Source organism: Gymnoscopelus microlampas (genome assembly GCF_963454915.1).
Source record: "Gymnoscopelus microlampas genome assembly, chromosome: 2".
NCBI lineage: Eukaryota > Metazoa > Chordata > Actinopteri > Myctophiformes > Myctophidae > Gymnoscopelus > Gymnoscopelus microlampas.
Window position 1 is genome coordinate 11,008,842 of NC_139939.1, and position 26,288 is coordinate 11,035,129.

General features: G+C 41.7%; 1 protein-coding gene across 2 annotated transcripts in view; it reads left to right on the forward strand.

Annotated features, from left to right (window-relative positions):
- Nucleotides 1–1,383: 1,383 nt before the first annotated feature.
- The window catches only part of fam193a (family with sequence similarity 193 member A), a 55,153-nt gene continuing 30,248 nt past the window's right edge, over nucleotides 1,384–26,288 (forward strand). For both annotated transcript variants that reach the window (XM_084084931.1, XM_084084932.1), the window contains exons 1-10: nucleotides 1,384–1,817; nucleotides 8,863–8,937; nucleotides 10,065–10,310; nucleotides 17,214–17,401; nucleotides 18,112–18,279; nucleotides 19,868–20,120; nucleotides 20,661–20,785; nucleotides 22,671–22,818; nucleotides 23,513–23,587; nucleotides 25,501–25,575. In XM_084084931.1, coding sequence (XP_083941057.1) covers nucleotides 1,560–1,817; nucleotides 8,863–8,937; nucleotides 10,065–10,310; nucleotides 17,214–17,401; nucleotides 18,112–18,279; nucleotides 19,868–20,120; nucleotides 20,661–20,785; nucleotides 22,671–22,818; nucleotides 23,513–23,587; nucleotides 25,501–25,575 — 1,611 coding nt within the window. In that variant the 5' untranslated portion in view covers nucleotides 1,384–1,559. The remainder of the gene's footprint in view (nucleotides 1,818–8,862; nucleotides 8,938–10,064; nucleotides 10,311–17,213; nucleotides 17,402–18,111; nucleotides 18,280–19,867; nucleotides 20,121–20,660; nucleotides 20,786–22,670; nucleotides 22,819–23,512; nucleotides 23,588–25,500; nucleotides 25,576–26,288) is intronic.

Below are 26,288 nucleotides of genomic sequence, written 5' to 3' on the forward strand. Positions count from 1 at the left end.
CAGGACAGCGATGTGGTCCTCAACCAGTGTCAGGGCTGCCAGGGCTCTGGCACTAATTGGAGCAGAGGGCACAAGCAGCAGGACGCTCGGTGTTACTGGATGGGGGGGGGGCACTGCGTCACTGGGCAGTAGGGACCTCAGAAACATTGGGCAGAAGTGGGAACTCGCATCACAGGACAGAGGAGGGCCAGGTGGGGAAAAAGGTGAGGACCCCCGGGAAGGAAACCGGTACTGGGCAGCGACAAGTCCACAACGTCAGAAAACGCAGCTCAACCGGGTACGACTCTCCAACTGGACCCCAACTCCAACGATGAACCAAAAAGCCATTAGCCCAGGGAACAGATAACCCAGTTGACTGGCGACGTCTCAGTGTCGCTGGACCCAGGAAGAACTAAGACACAACTCGTAGGGGCTTGCGACGCTGGACAGCAGTGGCACCGTGACATCAGTTGGGCAGCAGGGCACTCGAGAAACGGTCCACCTTGCAGGATCCTTGGTGTCGACACTGGCAAGGGTGAGGGACCTGCGAACCGTCACCAATCATTGAAGCGACCAGCCGATCACAGTGACGTTTGGTGTTGCTGGCCACGAGAAATCTACACACACAGGAGCAGGAGCGGAGGCTCGTTGTCACAGGACCGCGGTGGCACCGTGACATCACTACCTTGCAGGAACCAGTCGACACTGGCGAGGGTTCTTCGAACCGTCACCAATGGTCGAGGCGGCAATCCGCACTCTAGATATATTATAACTCTATGGGGAAAACACACACTGGGCAAAGGCAGAGTCACAATAGGGGTTAAACAGGGGCACATGACAAGGCAGGACACACAGGGCAGGGGCAGAGACCCAGATCGTACAAATATTGTACTTTTTACTCCACTACAATTATTTGAAAACTTTAGCTACTAGTTACTTTGTAGATTTAGATTATTATTACAAAAATAGACGATCTACAAGCTCACAATGCGTCGCGACGATGTGACGCATTGTGAGCTTGTAGAGCGGCTATTTTCAAAATATTTTTTATACATTTTAGACATTTGAAAACTTGTGAAATGGGACATTCTGCATAATGAGTACTTTCTACTTTTGGTACTTTAAGTAAATTTTGATACCAATACTTTTATACTTTTACTCAAGTAAATTTCTTGTATTTCTACATTGCAGTATTGATACTTTTACCTAAATAAAAAATGGGAGTACTTTTTCCACCACTGTTATTTTGTACTTTTGATTGAATACTAATATTTTCAAAAGCGTTTCTAGCGCCACAAACTTCATTTCCCATAAGCCCCGGGAGGGGAGGGGAGGGGCCGCACTTGCGCTGCAACGCAAGCGCTCGAGCTCCCGAAGAGTCCAGTCAGAGAGGCCATATTGGAATCTATCAAGTCGGGCTTGCACTTTATTCGCCGAGTGTCTGTCGTTGTTTAGAGTCTAATATAAAAACCGCTATCCTCCGACTAACGTGCGAGGAGGAGGATTCCGGGGCCAGACATTCCAGCCGAGACCCTGCCGGAGTTGTCTCCGTTGTTTTCGTCGGAGAACGCAACGAAAAGATGAGTCCGACCGACGCTAAGCGAGGAGCTAAGCGCAGGAAGAACAAGCGGGGCGGTGGCACCAGCGGCAGCAGCAGCGGCAGTGTGTCCGCTGTGTGCAGCACCGGCGCCGGCAAGGCCGGTGTCGGCGCCTCGGCCCTGCTGGCGGGGGGATCCGCCGCAACGCCCTCCTCCGCCGGCGTCAGCTTCCTGACGGCGGCGGTCTCCGCCGGGGCTACCGCCGGGAGTGTGGGATCCCTCATGGGCCTTAACGGAGAGGTAAGAGCCCGGCGTGCTGCGGTGCTGCGGGGCCGGTGGTTGCGGTGCCCACCACTACTACTGTGTTGTGTGTTGTGTGTGTGTGTGTGTGTGTGTGTGTGTGTGTGTGTGTGTGTGTGTGTGTGTGTGCGGGGCTTCAACACTACCCCGCACACAACGACATGATAACATAACATAACACACCACACACGCACACGCACATGCACACGCACACACACATACACACAACCCTGATCTGATGCAGCCAAGGCAAAGCGGGCCTTGGGCTGAGGAGTATACGTCACGGAAACATTGCCAAGGATGGGGCGGTGACGTCAAACTACACCCGGTAGTGTGTGTAATGATAGGCCTGATATTATAACTCTAGCCTTGGATCAAGACTATCGTAGATGTATTTAATCGATTTTGACATTTTTGTATTGATATGAAAAATGTCAAAATGGATTAAATTAATCTACAATAGTCTTGATCCAAGGCTATTGTAACTCTGAATGAGTCTTATTATTTTTCACTGGGTCTCTTTTTTTTCTTCCCTATTTTGGCCGAATAAATAAGATATATAATTCGTTTTTTTTTAAAAGGAAAAAAATGGCAGTAGATCTGCTATTTTTACGGTTTGGGTGGATTTATAAATGATGACGTTATTGTTGCTGGAAAATTGTAGACTTAATTTAATTTGAAGATGTCAAGTGACTGGGTTATTACATGAATTTACAATATATATTATTGCTATGAACTATTATTGTATAATTATATACTATTATCATTATTAATTAGTAACAGTACGGGTCAATATATTATTGTTATTATTATTATTAAGTAGTAACAGTACGGGTCAATATTTGTATTATTATTTCAGTAGTAGTAGTAACAGTGCGGGTCTTCCGCTACATGACGCTTAGTTGTGACATCACTGATACATCCTTGGTATGCCAACAGCTGTGGTGGGATAGAGCAGGGAGACAGCTACAGCTAACCCCACTATACGCTACTAGTTTATTTAGCTGTAGTAGTTAGTTAATTCTACTTAAATGACTAGTATGTTAACCTGCTAGTTATATTATGCTGTTAAACCAGGCTGGTGTTGTCTTAAGCCGGTGGCTGTCGAGTTTATTCCTGGCCTATAACGTTATGGCTAGCTGAAACCAACACAACTTTAGATTGTTCAGACGTTTACTCATGTTTTTAATTAAACGAGCCAACGCCTTCGAGACAATCTGTGTCCCTTAATGACCATTTAACCTTGTTATGATGTTCTGAATTAACGTCTGGTTCTCAAAACTGGCCTACTGCTTGCACAGTGGGAAAAACACACACAAGCTAGCTTGTTGGCTACTAGTTAGTTGACGTTTAGTTCAGGCCTTTGCTTGTTTGGAGCGTTTTCACCAGTCTGACAGTGTCTGAACGGCCCTTCCAGTGTTTTTTATCATAAACCTTATGTCTGAATTAATCAAAGATGTGTTATCTATAGGCCCCTAAAGGCCCAATCCGTGATTGTTATTAACATATGCAGTAGGCCTATATTGGGGTTATAACAATTCACATACAAGTATATGTTTGTGAGTTTAATTTGTGGATGGAAAATATCCAATTTGCCAACCCTCTTACCCTCATTGCAAATCAAAATCCAGGTCTGTCTTACTCCAATGTTTACAAACATTACCACTGACTGCAGTGCTGAGGTATTATAGAACAAGCTGATAATCAAACCCAGAAAGCATTCCTGACCTATGTCTGACTTCATGAGCAAGGCGTCTCTTATCCCAAACAATGACACACAGTCACTTTATTAAAAGCTCCCAAAAAAGGCTTGGTAATTGCACATCTGTAGCATAAGGAACAAGATGCATGATTTAAATAGTCTGGTGTTGGCTAATTAGTAATTACATTCATATTAGGTTAGTTAGGGGTATCATGATACACTATATTGGGCTCACGATAAGATGAAATATTATCAACATTGCCCATCATCTTTCATTTGTTTTGGAATGGAATCTGAGTTAATAATACATTTAATACACATTTTAAAGCACTTTTCCAAGTTACAAAGTGCACATACAAAAATAAATCCATTTATACAAGCTTGAGGCACAAGTGAAGCAGTTCTCACTGTAAATTGTAACTCGCATCTTTTTTTCAGAGGACGGATAGACACTGGAATAATACATTGTTGCTGTCGGGCAGAAACCTCATCTCCATATAACTTTTTATGTTCTTTCATAAATCAATGCCCTACTTCATCATACTACAGTACCACACAAAAGTAGGAAAAATAGCAGACCTACAAGCTCAAAATGTGTCGCCATGCAATGAGTTTTGAGCTTGTAGGTCTACTATTTCTGCTATTTTGGAATTTGACTTTTGAAGTTTTGGTTTCCACCCGACAGCGACAAAATGATGATATCCATACTGCATTTAAGTCTAAATCCCACTAGCTGGCTCTGAACAGTCGTGTTGTCATCTCAACTTTACCAACCACGTTTAACCTTGCTTTGTTTCCAACACAGCAGCTGGAACAAAAAAAAATCCATGATACCGGAGAAGGTCGCTTCTAAAATCCTTGGCATTGATGATATCTTACATTAGATGTAGGCCTATTTGATCATGCAAAATGCAACATTATTGCCTTGATGCTACATAACGTTATTAATTAGCGTCAATAAGCATCAGCTGTGGACATTTTTATCACATAGAGGAGCAGGCGAACTGACTCCAACTGTTTATGCTTTTGTCTTACTGTGTCTTACAGTATGTATATAAGGCTATGTATTAAATGTAATGTTTACTGAAGATAATCAAGTAGCCTACTCACGCTGCAGTTGATGTACACACTACCCCTCCCCTCGTGCTACACTGAAAGGGACTGATGCCGCTTTAGTCTTTCCCTAAAGCCCTTGAAGACATAATGAATGATTACTGTGTTTTAAAGCTTACACATCTCACCATGAACTCCTGTAACTTTCACCGGCTGAATGTTTTATAAAAATAAATACCAAAACAACCAAAGAATTTAGTGGCCTCACTGGCCTGATATTTCAATTCAATTCAAAGGAGCTTTATTGGCATGAGAAAACATACGTTTACATTGCCAAAGCAAGTGTCAAAATATAATAGAAATAGTTCAAGAAAATGAGGAAAGTATACAGTTGGGAGGGGGTACAGCATTGTGTTAAACAGAGCTATGTCCCCTTATGTCGTTATATACATGCTATATATACAGGGTATGAAGCTTTTTGAAACAAATAGCAGCAATCTTTGCAGTCACTTTGGGACTATTAGCAGCATTTTTTTCTCAAAACTATTTAAATAGTATACAAAAAGCCTCAGATTTAAAATGCATTTAAAGGTAGCAGCGCTGATGTGCAGCAGGTCTAGAGGTCTACTCGGTTCAGATAGTGCAGGACACTCAATGGTTAGTCCTTAGGGTGGTTGTAGTCCATTGGCTACACTTCTTTTATCGCAGTTGACAAATCTTGCTGCTGTGTTCGCACATTGTTGTATTTCTCCCAGTAGGTATGGGAGTTTTTTGTCATTGGTGTTGATGTTTTCAAACTCACTTTGGGTGTATGTAATCTGTGGTAACTGGGAAGTGTCTCTGATGTCATGGTATTGTGGGCAGGTGGTTAGAAAGTGTTTCCACCACATTTTGTGTGCAGTGGGCGCATAGTCTATCTTCCCTTGGGAGCGGGGTCTTTCAGTGGCGGCCTCTTTCGGTGGCGGTCTTTCTCTATTGGAAGGCTGTGTTCACCGAGTCTGTACCTAGTCAAGGCTTTCCTTAGTTTGGGGTCGTTCACCGTGCTCAGGTATTCTGCCATATTTCATGACATCCCTTATAGTGGTGGCATCACAAACTCATTTAGATTCATCTACTCCGGGTTATTAGCTAATGGTTTCTTCCTCTTCAGGAGGGACAGGAATATACTGTGTGTGTGTGTGTGTGTGTGTGTGTGTGTGTGTGTGTGTGTGTGTGTGTGTGTGTGTGTGTGTGTGTGTGTGTGTGTGTGTGTGTGTGTGTGTGTGTGTGTGTGTGTGTGTGTGTGTGTGTGTGGTTTCAAAGCGTTGTGGTTTAAGGTACATCTACTCCACTGGTGGGCTGCCCTGGTTGGTGCTGATGCTGATCTCACTCAGTTACTGTATATGTTTAGTGAGTCTCTGTCTGATATGAACAGTGTCATATATTTGCTTGGAGATATGGATGTATACTGGTGAGTAAGGGAAATAACTAATTGAGCATGCCACACTTCCTCTACATGTAGGACTATTGATCATATAGCTCTAGGTATGCTAATGTGCATATGTACTGATGCTCAAATACAATTTCTTTACCAGTAGGTTTTAGTGACCACAGTATGGTTGCTGCAAAGTCTAAAATAAAGTTGTATATAGATTTCTCCTACAACATATGTGCTATTGATAACTGGTGGAGGATGTTAGACATGTTGACTGGAATGGTGTGTGCTGTTGATGAGCTAGTGGTTTCTTGAATTGCTTTCATGAATATATTTATGGAAGACAAAAAGAACACTGTACTGCAGCTCTCTTAAGTGTAATTTAGTGGCACATCCAACAGCAAGGTCTTCATCCTCAGACCCAGGAGGCCCTTTGCAACGGTAGCCTGTTATCAGCGATTCTCAACCTGTTTAATTTCAAGGACCCCCACTTTGATATGCATTAGTCAGACCCTCAAATTGTTTTGTCTGGGACCCCAATCTAACACTGTAGTAGCCTCAGCCTTAATGTACCACTGATAGTGGTACCAAATGGACCGTTGTGTGGTCCAATGGATCAATTTGTAGCAAACACTTGTGTTTACAGACCCTTAAGGGTCACTCCTGTTTTAATGCCATGTGCTGTGAAAAATGCAGGTGTAGCACGTTCACTGACAAGGTTTTTAGTTTGACTTCATTCAGTTTATTTGGGGACAAAATACAAATTTCAACCGTTTTGATGCATTGTACCAGACAGAGCTCAGAGCTAAACTGCAGTTCCTGGGCAGGTGTACAATAATAAAACGGACAGAACGATCACACTGTATTATATGAAAAACATAAAATACATAATAGTAATGATGATTGGTACTTTGATAGGTAGGTAGGTCGGTAGTCCTACTTACCGTCACTCAGGTCAATGTTTTGACCATTCAGTGAGGACTAAACACAGCCCTGTCATGTTTTGCTTCACATGTTACGCTATGCTATTCTATCTGTGCTGAATGTTGATGTGTATGCATGACAGACTTGTCTGCTGGGAGGTACCTATCTCTTCTCTTACAATGTCTTTGCCGAAAATAGCCCATCTACAAGCTTGCAACGCGTCATCTTGTTAGATCTGCTATTTTCCAGCGAATGTACACCTCAGAAGAGGGATGCTATGGTTCAAATGGTGCCATCAGTCAGAGAGGAATCCCAGCAGTTGTCATACAGAACATGATCATATGAGTAGGGGTCTTGGAAAAAATCGATTCATCTAAGAATTGTGATTCTTATTATCAACGATTCAAAATCGATTCACAGTTTCCAAAAGTATTATAATTGTTTGCTGGTTTAAGTTACAGGAGTTTTTACTCTATGGTGTTTGTGATATGAAAAGTTTCCATAATCACAGTAAACATCATGTCTTCAGTCATATTAAAGGCATTTTTTTTAACTAACTCCAGTCACTTTCAGTTTGAATCGAGAATAGATTTTTAATCGAATCGTGACCCCAAGAATCGGAATCAATTTGTGAGATAGCAGAAGATTCACAGCCCTACATATAAGGAGAGCAAAATCTGAGGAATACATCTGACAAATATTTAAAATGAAAGATAATGGTACTCTTCTGCATCGTGGCTATACGCTGTGTGACCTCATTCTTTCCCTTTTTAAAGTGTTTATATTCACCCCGGTTGGCACCTCTTCAATATTGATGTGTGCCCCATCTCGTTTGTCCTATGTAAGGATAGCAAACATGTAGTTACTCAGCAAATCGTCTGGTCACCCAATTTTACTTTCAAGAAATGTACAGCATGGACAATATGTGCTCCAGAATAACTCATAACTAACTAGACGGTGTTAAACAACGTACAGTTTTCCTCAGTGACATCATTAACCTCCGTCAAGGTGACATAACATGTATAACGGCACTGCTTCAGAATCTAAAGTTGCTGTTCAAAAGAAAATAAATATTATTTTGAATTGAGCTTCTTTTTATGTTTTCTTATATTGATGAAGACACTGCATCATAGATTAGTGTTTGTCAAAGTGGTATTCAAAGTAGGAAGCCCAGGGCAGCGTAGCTGTATTATTCGCTATAATTATTCATTATCCATTTATTTCTGCAAGAACAGGAATTGTTGTTAACTATTAGAACTAGACAGAGTTAATGTTCTGGACACTTTATTTTACAGTATATTGTCTACCCGGAAATACCTTTTGTTTACAAACATTCTGGTCTATGGTCAATGGGAATGACAATTCTGAACATATGTTTCCTAACTCCCCACCTACAGCCTAGACTATAGACAATTATGGAATTCTGTAATTATATCTCAGAAAGGGGGTGTCGTGGGGTTTCAGACAAAATCAGAATCAAACAGGGGTCCGTGGCCTATTGTGTATTAACGTGTGGGTCTGTGAAATGAAAAGGTTTCAGAACCACTGTCATAACATTGATAAAGCCACATTGTTTGGCAACCAAAGTTGTCAATCAATCACTCTACCAATTTCTAAATTCTGACCATATAGCTTTGGCTGCCCTGCATTGCATTGCTATGACACTGCTGAAGTTGAACTCAGACCATTAACAAGCGATTATGTGGAATTTGACCTGCAGCTCAGCATAGGATAAGTAGCCCAAAAATGAATGAAATGCAAGTTCATACGAACCCTGTGCTTCACACTGTGGGGGATAATGTGTGTCTTCCTAAGCCAGACGTGCACTACCGTTACTACAAAGGCTGACATTCCTGAGTCAGATAATTGATCTGTTCCTTTGGTGCTAATGAGTAGTAGTAGTGTTGTTGAGGCTGTTGTCTTACGTGGAGTTGTGTGTGTTTCTCCCCCAGGTCCAGATGAACAGTAACGTCACGCCACAGTTTACGGAAGGGCCCGTCAATGCTGACTTCTCCGGAGTTCTGCAGGTAATCTATTTTCCTTAACCACAATAACCACACATTAATCCCCATTTCGGCGCTTTTTTTTCTCCTCCTCTTCAAAAAATGGCTGATCAACTCCCAAACGCGTCGCACATAGTGGGCTTGTGGATCGGCTATTTTCCGGTATTTGGTGTACAATGAAGTATATAGGGGCTTAAGTGATTATGGTGGCATTGACTTATACAATAACTGAACAATGGCTCTAAGTATTTCCAATGAAATTACAAGCAGCTCTAAAACATGACTGCTGGTTGTAGGAGAAATTGCTTATTTCCCCCGTCCTTTGTTCACGTGCATGATGTTTTATGGGCGTTGTTTTACTGCAAATGCAGTAATGCAAATGTCAAACGTTCAACGTCCAACTGTTATACAGAGACAGATTGGCAAGATGCAGCGATTGTAGAGCATTGTGTTCTGTATAATGCATGAATGTTTTTATTTGAAATATCTTATGTTGTAGACTCTTTTAAACGGACTTGTTGGCTCGCACAATATTGGTATGCTTCCGCCATACAGCCTGTGCAGCTTTCAGGATTACAGACCTACGTAGCATTCGAATGTTTTTCGTCAATTAAAGGAGTAGTTCACCCAAAAAATTACTTATTTTCTATCAATTACTCACTCCGTGAAGCTTTGAATTCATGGAGATTTCTTTTTTTTTGTCGAATTCCCGAGCCACAATCTGATGAACAGCGGAGTCTCTGGTAGGAGACTCAATTGAGTCTCAATTGAGTCTCCTACTGACCAGCCACCCGTCATCGAATTATTGGCTCAGGAATGCAACAAAAAAATCTCCATGAATTGAGTGTGTAATTGATAGAAAACAAGTCATGTTTTGGGTGAACTACTCCTTTTAATGCACCTACTTAATCATACTACAGCGTCACACAAAAGTAACAGATCTATGTCGATCTGCTATTTTTGAATATGAGTCCTGAAAAGTAACGGTTTTGGACATTTATATGAGATTTCCACCGGACAGAGACTATATCATCCGTGCACGGGGCACCAGCAGATTGATGGCTGCATTCAGTTTCTCCTACCTAGATAAAGCTAAAGTGACTGCTCACTCCCCCGTCTCTCTCTCTCTCTCTCTCTCTCCATTCCCCTAGACCCCATTCACTTTTGGCCTGAACCAGCGGGCTCCATACACGGCCGGAGACCGCTGCCTGCTGTGTCGGTGCGAACGCAAAGACAGCCTCCTGCAGGCAGACGCCGGAGGGCTGCCCGGCCAGAACGGCTCGTCGCAGCCCGCCAAGACGCCCAGCGCCCTCCAGCTGCCCCTGTGGGTGTGCCCCGACTGCCGCCGCACCGTGGAGAAGGAGGACCGCCACGCCACACTGGAGCAGTCGCTGGGGGTGAGTGACTGGCCTGGGAAGGGGGGGGGGGTCTTTACTAGGGCTGCGTCTGTCGAGAAATTATTCATTTGATTACTTTTTTTTTCGAGTGTTTTTTAAATATTTGTTTAAAAAAAAGGAAAGGGTGTTTTGACTCGTGCCTGTAGATCTGATATTTTAGATTTTTTTGGGGGTAAAAGCTAGATTAAAACATACAAGTATAAATATAGGCATTTCTGCCTTTTATTTTGATAGAACAGTGTAGATTGACAGGAAACAGGGGAGAGAGTGGCCGGGTGACAAGCAGCAAAGGTCCATCGGGTTTGGGAATCGAACCCGGTACTCGCAGTCAGTCTGCATCAGAGCCCATGGTATGTGCCTTAACAACTCAGCCATCGGCGCTCCCAAAATGGATTTATTATTTTATTAAAATCAATGATCGATAATTCTTTATAATCATTTAAAGCAATTAGTTTGATTAACTGTTGCACCCCGACTCTTAACACACGGGGCGAGTGAAGAATATATGATACACAAATCGCCGGTGAGGTTTTCCTCATCAAAATTATTCATATACTGTATGTATATAAATTTGTTGATGTCTCATTCGTACAGGTTAATAATGCCTTTTATTTGCAGTAAACAATCGACCTTTTTACCTTGTTTTCACCACTGTGCAATATGTGCATTCTTTGCTCATGTAATCATGACAAACAGTTCGAAGGAAATGTATTTTTGGGCAAATTAATTGCACCCCGGTGACCCCGCTGTGTAGGACCCTAAGGGTCAGGCCTCCAGGGGCCTTGAAGGTTCTCGAAAGTTTGTGAATGTTGATAACGGTGATGTTTGAGGAGCATTATTGAAAAGGAAACTGGTTAATTACCAAGAAAGTTCAGTTTGTGGATATATTTTCGGGAGGATCAGATAAGCGCTTCACCTTCCTTTTTGGTCCATCCCACACCATTGAGAATTGATTCGTTCCCATGTCTCTATGTCACAGAGCCTATAGAATCAATCTAGAGTCTAACGTTATGTCTTGCAATCACACAGCTGTGTCCAGTCAGACAATGGATGAGACTGTGCCCACCTTTTTTTTTTAAAGCAGCACTAGACAGATGCATGTAGGACATTCTGGTCATGTTGTTGCTATGAGACCATTGGAAAGGCCACACTGTTGTTAGAAGTTGAAATATTGTTACTGTTTTTGATAGTCTTGAGCCCTAAAAACACGCTAAGCTCTCACTGCTGGCTGACACCAGGAACAGTGTGACCTTTCCATTGTAAACAAGAGACAGAGAGGGGAGACTCCTTTTATGTATGTATGGCTTGGACTTTTATTTGTTGACTTGATGAGAGCAGGTGGCAAATGAAATGAATGTTAACTCGCCCGGCCGGCTCTATCGTTTGGAATTGTATCATTAAAAAGGTTGCTAAAATAATGTTTACTGTAAGGTTGACTGTAGTTGAGTGGTTCACCGATGTTGCTATGTTTTCAATGTAATTCATCCCCGGACTAGTAGGTCCCGTGGATGAGTCCCAGGGATCTTCTATAAATCCCGAATAAACGTTTTTGCAGTGTTTAACTCATGTTTGATCTTATATGGTTATAATTAATTGTATCTGAAATAATTTAACAAACTAAATCCCGAATGTGACAACGTTATACATGGAACATAGTAAAGTAAAGAGCAACAAAATACATTATAAAATAAAGAGTAAGTAGGAAAATGGTGTCCTCCTGTGTTGAGGCTCACACAAGAAAATAAATGCATTCCTTGAAACTAAGTCCAGAACCAACCACTTAATTTAAAGGTTTGGGATTTTACAGGACATGGTGGTTAGTTGAGGAGTATTGCAAATATTTCATCTTTCTCACACACATCAAGCCTGTTTGTGCATCACACACACACACACACACACACACACACACACACACACACACACACACACACACACACACACACACACACACACACACACAGAGAGAGATACAGAGCCATTAAGTCCTGCCTCCTACCTAACTATTAGTGCCTGCCTTCTCCTCTCTTGCCGTTCTCTTTTATAACAGATTGCACAGTAGCTACCACAAAGTAGGCCGTTTCATGTTGATGTCCCCTGGCCTTGCAATCAATGCTATTCTTAATGCTTATGTCGCGCTTATGTGGTATGACAGCGTAAAGCGACTCCACTCTTAATGTTCATCCGCTCAGCTGAGCAGACACACACACACACACACACACACACACACACACACACACACACACACACACACACACACAGACATATGTTTTGAATTTGAGAAGACAGTAGTTGTAAATCTACACGGACAAGACAAGTACAACTTGTTAATCAGATATTTCACACTGAGCAGACCTCGCAGATGGCGGGGAGGGTTAAAAAAAAAAAGGTGATTCTCAGGTAGACCAAAATCACATCAGAAGGTCATCACATCATCATACTAGCCTAGGCTAGTATACATGTCTACAGGCCCCTGAACATCAGCCATATGCTGGGTGAAGCTGCAACTGAATTTCTACAAGCTCGCTCTGCGATGCCGTGTGAGCATGTAGAGTGACTATTTTCACTATTTTTGCTACTGAATACAAAAATAATAAACGTACATTTTATTAGAATTGATTATTCTTTATAATCAAATCGAATTGATTAACTCTTCCACCCCTAATTACGATTTACAATTTTACTTAAAATCAAACTAAAATCTAATTTGTGTTTCAAAGCACTGCTTCTCAAACGTTTAAACTAAAACTAAATTGTTATGTAATTGGTCACGGACCCAGATCTGAAAAGATTTTATGCCCCATAAGAGAAGATTTGTCAACATTTTTAAACTGTTTCTAATTTTGTTGGGGACCCCCTGGAACCCCCTTCAAGGACCCCTGGGTGTCCCCGGACTACACTTTGAGAACCCCTCTTTTAAAGAGCCTTGTTTTATATACTAGTAAGCCAAGTTTTCTATTTTCAGCATGTCTTCATAAGACCATTGCTAATTTAAGTGCGGAAAAATCTTGTGATTCAACAGAAGGCAGTTTCTCTCTCTCTTTGTCTTCTCCAGAACACAGACTTTCTTTTCTTTCTAGTGGTGTGCATGGAATGGTGTGATTTTTGGCTGTGATTTGTTACACGCCCTGTGTGAGTAGAACGTGCGTCTTATCTACCTGCCCTTTTTATAGAAAAGAAGAAGTGGAAAAGTTAGACTATTTTTAGCATGGGTGCTCAGATGGTCATGACTGATAGGGGTGCAACACTTAATCAAACTAATTGGTTATAAATACATACACACACAGGTACAGGTACACGTACACGTACACGTACACGTACACGTACACGTACACGTACACGTACACGTGCACGTGCACACGCACAGTTGACAGAGTATAAAATAGGGCTTTAATTGATTCTTGATTATATAATAAAATAAAGAAAATCATCTATAGTTGCCGCCAAGGGGTGAACCGGTAGCCTTCTGATTAATGGACGGCTGCTCTACCCTCCTCCCCCGCCTTCCCAGACCCATTGGGTCTTTATGTAAGGCTTTTCAAAAATAATATCTGCTTTGTAGGGCAGTAATGGAAAGCTCTGACAAAGAAGAAGCAAAGGTGGTGACATTTAAACATAACGCTAATAAACCTAAACATCAAATATTATGCCTCAGTCCACACACATACTGTACATTCCGTTCATCGTCTCATATTTTCCAGAATTGTCTTCCTAAAATGAACAGAACCTGATTTGTTTTCATCATGGACTGGAGGGCAGGCTTCCTTTTTTTTAACCCATTAAGACCTGAAGAAGCATCTGTGTCACTTTTTCATATTAGCTAAAAAGCATTATTTTACACTCTGGCTATTAAAAAATAGCAGATCTACAAGCTCGTAGCGCGGCACCGAGTGCCGCGCTACGAGCTTGTAGATCTGCTATTTTTGAAAAAACGAGAAAATGTGTGCAAATTAATATATTTATATTCTTTTAAAGCGAACATTTTTAACTCAAATCTTTGCTTCTGGGGCGTCCCTGGAACAACATGTTTTGAGATGGGGTTCCGCGGTCTAATACATATCATTTTGGGGGTCCTTGACATGAAAAAGTTTGAGAACCACTGATATAGAAACATAGGTTTTTCAGAAAATTGTTGGGATTTAGAAGACATTTTGTAGAAATCGGCTTCAGGTCTTAATGGGTTAAATCCGATCAACGAGGCTGATATCACTGGAGAGTTGAGGTCCAGGATGACTGTAAATGTCATCACAGACCTTACTGTAAACACCAGTCACTGTTCCTGCTGTAGGTAGCAGTGCGTCCTGCGCCTGACTCGTAGACATACGCATTACTGTGTACTCTGTATACTATACCCTGATAACTATAGATTATTTTCTTAGCGATTATTTGATCTATAACTTATTCCATGAATCAAATAATGACATTTTTAAATATAAACAAATCGATTAACCACTTAAAGCCGTATATATGTGTGTTTTCTTTACCATGTACAATGGTGTGATGAGCTTGTAGATCTGCTATTTTCACCTGCCGTCGAGTCGTTCGGATATGCGGTTGTCCAGAACCGCAGATCCGACCGATACGCATGCCAATATATGGGCATATCCATATATGGGAGTAAAAGGGACGAGGACTGGCCCGGACTGCTGGCGTAGCAGTCCGGGTCACCTACAGTAGGTTCTAAAGTAGCCGTCGCGGGTTCGACTCCTTCCCGACGACCTTTGCTGCGCGTCTCTCCCGTCTCTCCCTGTCCCTCTCTCCCTCTTTCCTGTCCATCTTCACTTAAAATCTATCAATAAAAGGCACAAAAGCCAAAAAAAAGGGACAAGGACTGACATACAGAGATCTCTATATGGGCATACAAGCGACACAGGTAGACGGACAGATAAGAGATCTCCATATATGGGCACAAAGGACAGACGGGTATGGCTACTCTGCCAAAGCTAACACTATAACTCAGACATATCGGTCGGATCGGCGGTGCACCGTACGTAGATGTGACGCGCCCCGAACCTCTAGTTTATTGAATTATGGATGATTTTTTTGCTTATAATTGATTACATTGATTAGTTCAATTACCTGTACTGTACCGTGGGAGGATGCGTGGCAGACAGACCGTCCATCTCCCGTCTCCTCTCTCTGAGCTTGTAGATGGACTGTTTTCAGCACATGACACAGTCATGCAGTGGAAGTATAAAATCAGGCTTACGTAAATCTAAATCACCTGAATGATCGCCCCTCTCAGAAACTAAACAAAAACCAGACCCTGAAAGTAGAAAACGCCTTTTCCATCTTCTCGAGCTCTCTCTGTTCCGTCCCTATTTGTCTTCGCCCTTCCACATTGCGTTAACCTGCTGGGTTCTTCTAAGTGTAAATTCTCTTTTTCAGATTAGTTATGATGAGGAACATTTTTGTGTATTGTCTTTACAAGGAGTAGTGGCATAGACATGCATAGACCTCATACCTATTGAATGAACATATTCTCATGTACATAAAATCTACATTAGAACAAATTCTACTAATCTTTGAAATTAATATTAATAAACTGCCCCATAATGTACAGATTCTGTCTTCTCTCATCCCTTCTTTGTCTGTCTGTTTGTCTCTCACACGCCACGTGCGTGTGCGTGTGTGTGCGCGCGCGCACACACACACACACACACACACACACACACACACACACACACACACACACACACACACACACACACACACACACACACACACACACACACACACATTGCTGTGCTAAAAAGTCCTGTGATTTCTTTAGTAGCGAATGAGTCCCCAGACAGACAGTAAGCAACTCATTACTTATGTAAGTTGTATTTTTATTTGTAACAAAGTTAGGTGTATAGACAGTGGAGGAAGTGGAGCAGACAGAATACAAGAACAGAGCATGGACACAAAGACTAGAAGGAGCTACCGGTGCCTTTCTTCATGAGCGCTTGTCAGTGGTGAAAAGTAACTAAGTACATTTACTCAAGTACTGTACAAAGTACAAGTTACAATTTAGGCATTTAACAGGCGCTCTTATCCAGAGCGACTTACAATAAGCAAGGTAATCCCATACATAAAATGCAGAGAGACATTCTAGTGCCTCAAACGAGGATCACAGGTAAACCAAGAAGCATCAGTAAAACAATATACTATCTTTTGCTTTAAAAAAAACAAATCTATAGGAAAGTCTTTTTAACTCCATAATGGCAATAATTTGGTGCAACGGTGATGATGGCGATTGCACAATTTGTTGTTACTGTCTTGTAAAATCCTCAATTTGTTGTACGATTGCTTCTTGTTTTTAATTTTGTAAAGCACTTTGTAACTTTGGTAAGAAAGTTGCTATATAAAGTTGTATTATTATTATCATCGTAGTTTTACCTTATTAACTCATTGAGTGCCAATGACGTGTTTTTGAAAAAATAATTGAAAAAAATGTTCAGAACTCAAGATATCATCATTTGAAGATTTGCTGCTCCATTCACTTCTTGTTTAACTGTACTGTAAAAGGCTGTATTTCGGCTAATGAGCACTTTTTTTTTACTATGTATTTTTGGCTGGCAAAATGTTTAAAAATAGCAGATCTACAAGCTTGCGTTGCATCGTGAGATCCCTGTATTATACTTCGTTCTACAAGTTCACAATGTGCCACTCGGTGACGTGCTGTTTTCACCATTTTAATAAAAATCGAGGCATACATTAAAAATAATGGTGATAGTGATTTGAAGTCCTATCGCTCTGCCCTACGTATGAGGTTGCATAGTGTCATTTGATGATGTATTCCTTTGCAACAGCCTACCCATTAGGAGGTTATGAGACACACTGGTTTGCTGCGTTAAAATCAAAATACAATCTTTTATGTGAAAAACAATGTTCAATCAAATAACGTTTGCGTTTGTCCAACAGAGCCAGGACTTCCTCTTGCACATGCCAGTGGCTAATGGAAGCCTGGGACAGGAGGCCGCTGCAGGAGACAGACTGACCACCGCTCCGCCTACATTACCCATGCTCCCCGGCAGCCCTGACCTCACCACCCAATTGACCACCACGACCACCGAGACGGTGTGCAGCTGTGAGGCCTGCAACGAGAGAAGGTCAGTCCCAGACCCCAGTACCATCCTGGTACCCATCACCATTATTAATCATATTAATACGTTATGATTTGGGGAGGGACAGAATTACTACAGAATTACTAGCAGCGCAGTAATTATGTTCACCTAAATTAAGTGGTTCAGAGTTTATATTAATATGGTGTTACTCCTTGATTGTTCATTTTAAAACATTAAACACTGATATGTTGCTATTTTGCTGAAGATGCTCATATCCAAAATGATTTACAGTACGTGAGGAGGTAAACGGTAAAATGAGTTAATTTAACCATTTGTATGAGAGCACAAATGGAACCACATGAACCCGTTCCCATTTGGTTCCATTTCTACACTCCGAGTGTAATCAATGAAGTCCTTTCAATTACAGAAATGTATTTAAAGAGGAACAACGTTTCGGCTTAATGAATAAAATAGAAAATTACAGTCTTTTCATTCTACTCTCGATTCTGATGATGCCTAAATTCTGTTGACAATACACATTGTTTTCCATGTTGTGTTTCTTTTCAACTGGCCTGTTCATGGATGGTGTTGAAAATGAATACAGTTCAGACTTTTCAAACGTTTATTGTGGAATCAACAATTACCTGAAAAATGTTTTCTTTGCCATCATTTCGCTGCTTGTACCTGTGTGCATGAGTGACACATAAACCCTCTCGATTCGTGATCCCATCTGGTCCTCGCATGTGCTCCTACAGGGAGATCTCGGCAGAGTCCGAGCGGGAGTCTCAGCAGCTGCAGAACCACTGGTCGGAGGTTCGATACCTGGTGCGCTGCATCTACCGGCAGACGGGGACTCCCCTGGCAGACGACCACGACCAACCGCTGGAGAGGGACAGGGAGGGCATGAAGGAACTGGTGGACAGGTGAGGAACCGTTTTAATCATTTTAAAGCTACTACATGGATAAATGGATAGATGCATATCTGTATTGATCCCGAGGGGGAAATTCAGATGCCAGAAACAGCACAGCAGTAAAAGTTACAGATACAGGAAGTGCAATAGGTACAGAAGAATGACATCACAATCAAGACCCTGAAGAAGGCAGTTATCTGCCGGAACATTGGCTTCTATTCCTCTGCGTCCATAATAAAATATTTGCACACACTACCAGTGTGTGCGGTCTCCTTTATGTCTCTTCAAGACTAGTGATTTGGATCACAATAAAGACACCCTCAAACGAATATGAATAAAGTATGCAGACATATACACCCTATACAATCCTCCTGCCTGATGCAGAACGTGAAAAAGAGTAGCAAGGTAATCCTAAATCTAGACATCAGCACCGACCACAGGTAACGTTACAGGTGACAACAGACTGGATGTTACAATAGTCACACAACGGCTTAAGTCAGTAACCGTTGCCCTACGCGTGCCTCGTTATACATTCTCATAGCAAATACGAGGCTACTTGGCTGTGGCTGTTCACCTCACACAATGCATTATGGGTACGAAACTGCCGGTTCACTATTCAGTTGATCAGTGGTTTATTGCCATTATCAGCTAAGGTAGTGAGAGATTTGCCTCTGTGTACAGAGGATCTACATATATAAACACAGGAGAGCCTATTAGAGCTACATTCTATATATACACACCATTGTGCAAATAGACTGTAATAAAATACACATCATCTTACTATACTGTATTCCTCTGTGCTGCCGCGGCCTCCACTCTGAAAACCTGTGCACTGAACCGCTGTTTCGCAACGTCTGGTTCAGGGTACCACCAGGACGTCCAAATGGACATTTACGGGTCTGTAACTCTTGCCAGTGTACAAATGGAACCAAATGGACCCTTATGGGTCTACTAAGTATAGTGTTTTTAAGTGGTTAAGATATTCAAATGGATGAATAAATTGAACCTTACAATCGAAAGCATATGCTTTAGCCAGGGTACACTTAGATCTGGGTTCGTTTTCAACTGATTGTGAACCAGGGACCACCACCCTGTGTTCAGGTTCAACCTGGGGACCACTGCTGTGGTTGGGTGGGGATATGGGCTAAGATTACGTTTTTTCTTGAGTCTATTCTAGGTTGACAGGGACAGATTCTCACGTCATTTTCTGTCTCCAACCCAGCCCTGTACTTTTTATTCGGGTGTGCCTGGGTGTAGAAAACACACAGAGATAACGTATTTGCAAAAAAATGAAATAATAATCTGCCCGACAACTCAACCCAGAACTTCACAAGGGACTGTGTATATTATATTCATACATGTGCCTCTTGACAGAGTGTGTGGACATTTCAATGAGTCCTTAATTGACCACTGATAATGATGATAATGTATTTAATTCTACTGTCCTCATATAACACAAATACAGTTTCTCCCTCAAAAATGTTCATGACCCATTAAAATAGATCTGCGACCCAAAAATGGGATCCAACCCATTGTTTGGGAACCACGTAGATAAACCGTCCGTGTGTGTGTGTGTGTGTGTGTGTGTGTGTGTCTCCAGGCTTTGTGAGAAAGACCCCTACCAGCTGTACCAGCGGTTGGAGCAGCAGGCTCGCGAGTACGTTCTGGAGATGAAGGTGCGACTGCTGAAGCATCTGTCGTCGGGCTCCAAGGCCGGGGGCCCGGCGGGGGCCGTGGTGGTGGTGGGGGGCCAGGGGCCCCCCCAGGCCCACCAGTTCATCTCTCTGCTGCTGGAGGAGTATAGCGCCCTCTGTCAGGCTGCACGCACCATCAGCAGCTTCCTGCTCACGCTGGTCAGTCCACATGCAAAACAACACCACACTTTTCTAGATCATAGAGCATAGGCTCTATGCACAGCAGCCATATTGGACATAAATTGGGCCCCTTCCTTGCTTCCTTCACAGGTGTTACCAATGCCACTAATGAAGGCTCTGTTCCATTTAGTGTAGCACGGTGGTTCTCAAACTTTTTAATTTCAAGGACCCCCATAACTCTGAGAGTGTACAAATGGAACCAAATGGACCCTCCCGGGTCCATTTGGTTCCATTTGTACACTCTCAGAGTTACACCCTCTCAAGGAACCATGAGGGTCCCTGGACCACACTTTGAGACCCACTAGTATTTCTAGTGAGCCAACATGCACAATATCAGCACCCTGACTCTGTTTGACCAGAATGGAACAGAGTCTTCATTAGTATCATTGGTAACACCTGTGAAGGAAGTCAGAAGAGACCCAATTTTTCTCCAAAATGGCTGCTGTGCATAGAGCCTATTCTTTGAAATGTAAGGTTGAGAATCACTGTCTGTAACCCCTCTAACCCTCTGGTCTCCAGGAGAACGAGCACCTCCAGAAGTTCCAGGTGACGTGGGAGCTGCACAACAAGCACCTTTTTGAGAACCTGGTGTTCTCTGAACCCATCTTGCACAGCAGTTTACCTGCACTGGTTTCACAACTCAAGTAAGACGCCGTTCTTTTGTTTGTTTTTACAGCAAACACTTGATTGTTGATTCTTGACACTGTCCCAAAGTATAATAAATGCATAGACTAGCAGACGGGAACGTTTTATGTAGATAATATAAAACACTAGTTCATATACCCGTCATTTCCACCCACCTTCCATCCGGACTATGGAACTGCAACCACGACTACAGATCCCGAAATCTGCAAGGACCGTTCACAAAAACGCTAATAAACTGCCTAAATTTGGGAAAAGTGATAAATTGGCTTAGTCACTCTCTTCATATGCCGATGGTCAATGCCCGTGTGCAAGATCAGATCAATTGGTCATGAGAAAACACGGTTCAAGACAGGTTTCTTCATTTTATGGTAGGATATAGGGGCGGCCATAACTGAATGGTTAGTGAGCCCGCCTAGGGAGCCAGAGGCCCTGGTTGCCCCAGGTTCGATTCCAGGCCATGTCAGCATATGTGTCGATGAAATGAAATTTGTCCCTGAGCAAGACTCTTAACCCCTAATTGCTCACAGGTTCTCATTGGAAACAAGACCGCAAGGACTTTCATGAACGACCTGTTAAAAGGAATTATCCTTATATAGTAGGATATGCACGTTGATTCTTATTAGAATGTTAACCCATTAAATCGGGGAACGCATCCGTGTCATTTTAGATTTTAGCTATAGCCATTATTTTATACTTCGGCTATTCAAAAATAGCAGATCTACAAGCTCATAGCGCAGCACTACGAGCTTGTAGATCAGCTATTTTTGAAATCTTTCAATACATTTTTTTAAAGTGAACATTTGTAACTCAAATCTTTGCTTCCGGGGGGTCCCTGGAACAAAATATTTTGAGATCGGGGTCCGCGACCAAATACATTTAATTTTGGGGGTCCTTGACATGAAAAACGTTTATTATAGCAGCATACGGTTTTCAGAAAACGGTTAGGATTTAGAAGACATTCGTAGATCGTGAATGGGTTACAGCTGCAATCTAAACATAAAACAAAAAGTTCTGAAATGTGTGTTTAGTAGGCTATTTCTCTGTCGCAACAGTGCTTCTTGGCAATAACTTGTATTAGACAGGTCAGTATATGGGGGAGGAAAAAGATGGCTTGTAGATGGGCATTCGTCATGCGATGAAGTACGGTACATAGGACTCAAGTGGTTAACAAAGGAGTGTCTTTGTAGCGTGGCCCAGAGCCAGGAGTATGAAGGCTTGGCAAGAGTCTTCATCCGCTGTTGTCATCCTGTGTGCTCGGGCACGGCACCATGTCCCATGACTCATACAGCCAGGACATGATGTACAGGACGTTATTAGACAGCTAATAATCACCAAAAAAAAACGTGTAAAGATAGCAGATCGACCAGCTGTGAGCTTGTAGATTGGCTAATTCCAACACAAAAAAAACTACTATTATTACTACTTTTAAGTATAAAATTAGGGCCTATTTTTGCCATAGTACCGTATTTATTTTTGATTGTTGGTACCATTAATCAAGTTCAAATGAAGTCATTGTCAAGTCATTTCTGTGTATATTTAAGTTATTTGTTATATCTGCCCTGTGGAATTTCTGTTTACCCAAGCCTAAAATGCATATAGAAAATATGAGAAACCTCATATGTCCAAAACTGTTACTTTTCAGGATTCAAATTCAAAAGTAGCAGATCTACAAGCTCGAAACTCACCGCAAACTTCCAGATCTGCTACTTTTGATACTTTTGTGTGAAACTGTAGGATGATAAAATAGGGCGTTAATTTACGAAAAAAACACCAGAAGTTAGGATATGGATTAAATCATTATTTGCAATTATTTGTGCAACAATTAACCGTCCAAGTACAATGTCATGATGGTGACGAACCCCATCTGTCTCTCTGTGTCCTCAGGCACGGCACGACGTCCCATGACTCGTACAGCGAGGACATGTACAGGACGTTACTGGACAGCTACCTGCAGCTGCAGCAGGAGATGGCTGCCGTGGCAGCAGAGTGGCAGGAGTGTGAGAAGAGGATCGACAACTACGTAGATGAACAGGTAAGACCCCCCCACCCCACCCCACCCTCCTGATCCCCCACAGCCCCCCGGAATAAGGTCCCAAGTGTCCTTGAGCAAGACCCTGAAACCCCCGAAAGCTGAATTTTCTATGCTGCTTTTTTTCCCCATTAAACACATTCAATCTGGGAACGCATCTGTGTCATTTTGTGTGTGTGTGTAAATACGCAAGCTGGTCCGGCGTGCGCTCCGCTGCTCCTGCTGACTCGAGGCAGGAGCGGGAAGGAGAACTTATTAGATCTGATACTATGCTAAAAAAGACTGGAGTTTTAACTCATTGAGTGCCATTAACGCGTTTCACGTGTTTTTACCGCTATGGCTCAACGTGCCAATGACGTGTTTGACGTGTTTTTGAAAAAATAGTAAAAAAAATATATATATAGATATCATCATCTGAAGATTTGCAGCTCCATCCACTCCTTGTTTAACTTAGAACTGAAAAAGGCTGTATCTCGCTTCCTAAGCACTTTTTGTTTTCTGTGAAAAAAACGCTGGCACTGGGACATCATCATTCTGAAATAATTCTGGCAATTCTGGCACTCAATGAGTTAAAGATGCTGAAAGTGAAGTTGACTACCTTGAAATTTGTTTTTACATTATTATGACATTTGGTGGATATATATGACGGTATGGGATGTTATGTGAATTTCTCGTTGTTTTTGTTTTGTTTTTCCAGCTGCTTTTTAAGGTGGAGGGTCAGAATCTCTCCAATCAACGAACAGAGCCACACAAGTCTCTGATTAGTAAAAATGTAAGTCGTTTACACATACTGTATGTACACGTGTTTCAAGCACAGCATCACGTTCGTGCACTACAGGCAGCACACTCAAGTTGTACCCAGGTGACGCTCTATTATGTTCAATAAAGGACTGTTCCTCGCCCGTGTGTGAAGCTGAAGTCCCGAGTGCCGCACTATGAGCTTGTAGATCTGCTATTTTTGAAAAATCTTTGTGCAAATCTTTGAATATATATATATATATATATATATATATATATATTTTATAACATATTATATAACATTTTTAACTCAAGTCTTTGCTTCTGGGGGGTCCCTGAAACAAAACATTTTGAGATGGGGGTCTGTGGCCAAATATGTTTTTCTAAATCTTAACAGTATGTATGTTTATAACAGTATGTATATCAGTGGTGCTCCAACTTTTCCATTTCAAGGACCCCCAAAATGATATGTTTTTGGCCGCAGACCCCATCTCAAAATATTTTTGATAGATTTGAGTTAAAAAAGATTCGCAGATTTGCGTGGCACGTGCCGCACTATGAGTTTGTATATCTGCTATTTTTGAATAGCCAAAGTATAAAATAATGGTTTAAAGCAGGGGTTTTCAACCGGGTCCGCGGAGGTATTGCAGGTGGTCCCTGGCCACCTGCAATACCTAGTATTTCTAGTGGCCTTTTTTTAACCTTTTTTTTTTTTTTTACTTTTAATAACTTACAGGAGTTCTTACTCTATGGTGTGTGTGTGTGTGTGATATGAAATGTGAGCTTACCTTAATCACAGTAAACCTTAATCATATTCAAACAAAATCACTGTATTTTATTAGATATTATATTGATATTATAGCTATTTTCTCCAGCTCCCTGTGGTGCATGAACCCCCCCACCACTATTGTGTGGGGTGGGTCTATGATGCACCCGCCACGCACAATAGTGGTGGTCCCCAGGTTGCTCTTTGTCAGGATGGTGGTCCCTGGGTCAAAATCAGTTGAAAACCCCTGGTTTAAAGTGGTTGCTTTCCCGGTCTTAATGGGTTAAGCGCTCTCAGCGTCCAGCTTTTGTTGGCAGAGCGTGCCGAGCGCTTCAAGCAGAAACCAGTTTTAACTTTAGGAGAAGAGCGCCGGTCATTTGATCCTCCCGGCTGTGTCTTGAAAACCCGGTCATCCACGACCTGCCGTTGAATCGTTAACTTAACCACAATCATGAGAAAAGTCCCTGTTTTACGTTGTTTCGGGCCAAGCTATGTGTCTAAACCACTTAAACTCCACCATCCGTATTGTGGGGAAAGCTTTCGCAGGAAAATAGCAGATCGACAAGCTCACGACATGTTGAGCATGAGCTTGTCCGATCGGCTATTTTCAGCGAAAGCTTTCCCCACGATAATAGAAAACAGAAAATATGCTAGTATAGAGCCCTGAGGAACTCGAGTAAACCATATAAGGTTCGACCTCAACAATGGTTGATCGGTTATAAGGGTTAGAATTAGGCATTTAACGATTCACTCAATTCATGATACGATTCAAATCACGATACTAGGTTCACGATACCATTTTTACATTATTTTTCCAGACAAATGACGATTTATTTTTTTATTATTTCTTACACAAATCCAGTATCTTCTTTTTTTTTTTTTTTTTTTACAATACTGTGTTTTTTTTTTTTTTTACAATACTGTGTTGTCTCTTATCCTCTTTTCAATACAGTTGCAAATGACTGAAAACGTTTTATCAATTCTCTTACAAAGATCCTGTATTTTATTTTTTTACGCGCCCTCTTTTTATTAAATCGATTTAAATTGTCACCAGTCTGAATCGATTTTAATCGATTTACGATAAATCGTTACATGCCTAGTTAGAATGAATACATACGCTGCGTGTACACACTCTGGATGTTCATAAAAAGCTTATAGTCAATTTTTCCCCCCATTTCTAGACTTTGAAAACCAAACAGCGAATGCTGAAAGAGGATTGGGAGTTCTTTAAGCAGAGGAGGTTTATAGAAGAGCAGGTAGTGTATTCTGAAATACTCTCCATGTTTGTCCTCGGATGCTGCCATGCTTGTAGAACAGTGGTTCCTCAAAGTGGGATTTGGAGACCCCCAAGATGTCCTTGTAGGGGCTTCCAGGGGGGTCCCCAAGCAAAAAGAGAAATAGTTTAATGTTATTATTTCACCGGCTGGAAGTATGAGAATGAAAGTGCAAATTATGGGTTTCACTCATCTCCCCACCACCCACAGGGGTCCCTGGCGCAAAATCTTTTCAAATGGGTGTCCTTGATAGGCCTATTACATAATCGCTTAATGGCAATTATTCGAGATAATCGCAATTATTTTTGCATAATCGCGATGCGACGTGTTGTGATCCTGTAGATAGGCTATATCCACTATTTACTAAAATATATTTACTAAAACTTTTAACGTATAAAATGATTAAATATGTCAGTCAATTATTTGCATATTTAAGTTATTTGTCCCTGTGCAACTTTTGCTTACAAAGCCTAAAAGGCAAACAAATTCGTGTTTACATTTTTCAATGTTCAAAGCCAAAAACAGGCAATTATTTGTGTGATGAGCCCTAGTCTTTGACATGAAATTGTTTGAGAAACACTGCTGTTGTGCAGTGGATCTCAAACTCTTTTGGCTTCTGAATCTGTTTCCCTGTTTTCTAAACGTAACAGTAAAATGATTATTCTTTTCCATTCTCTACTTTCTCTCGCGTAGAC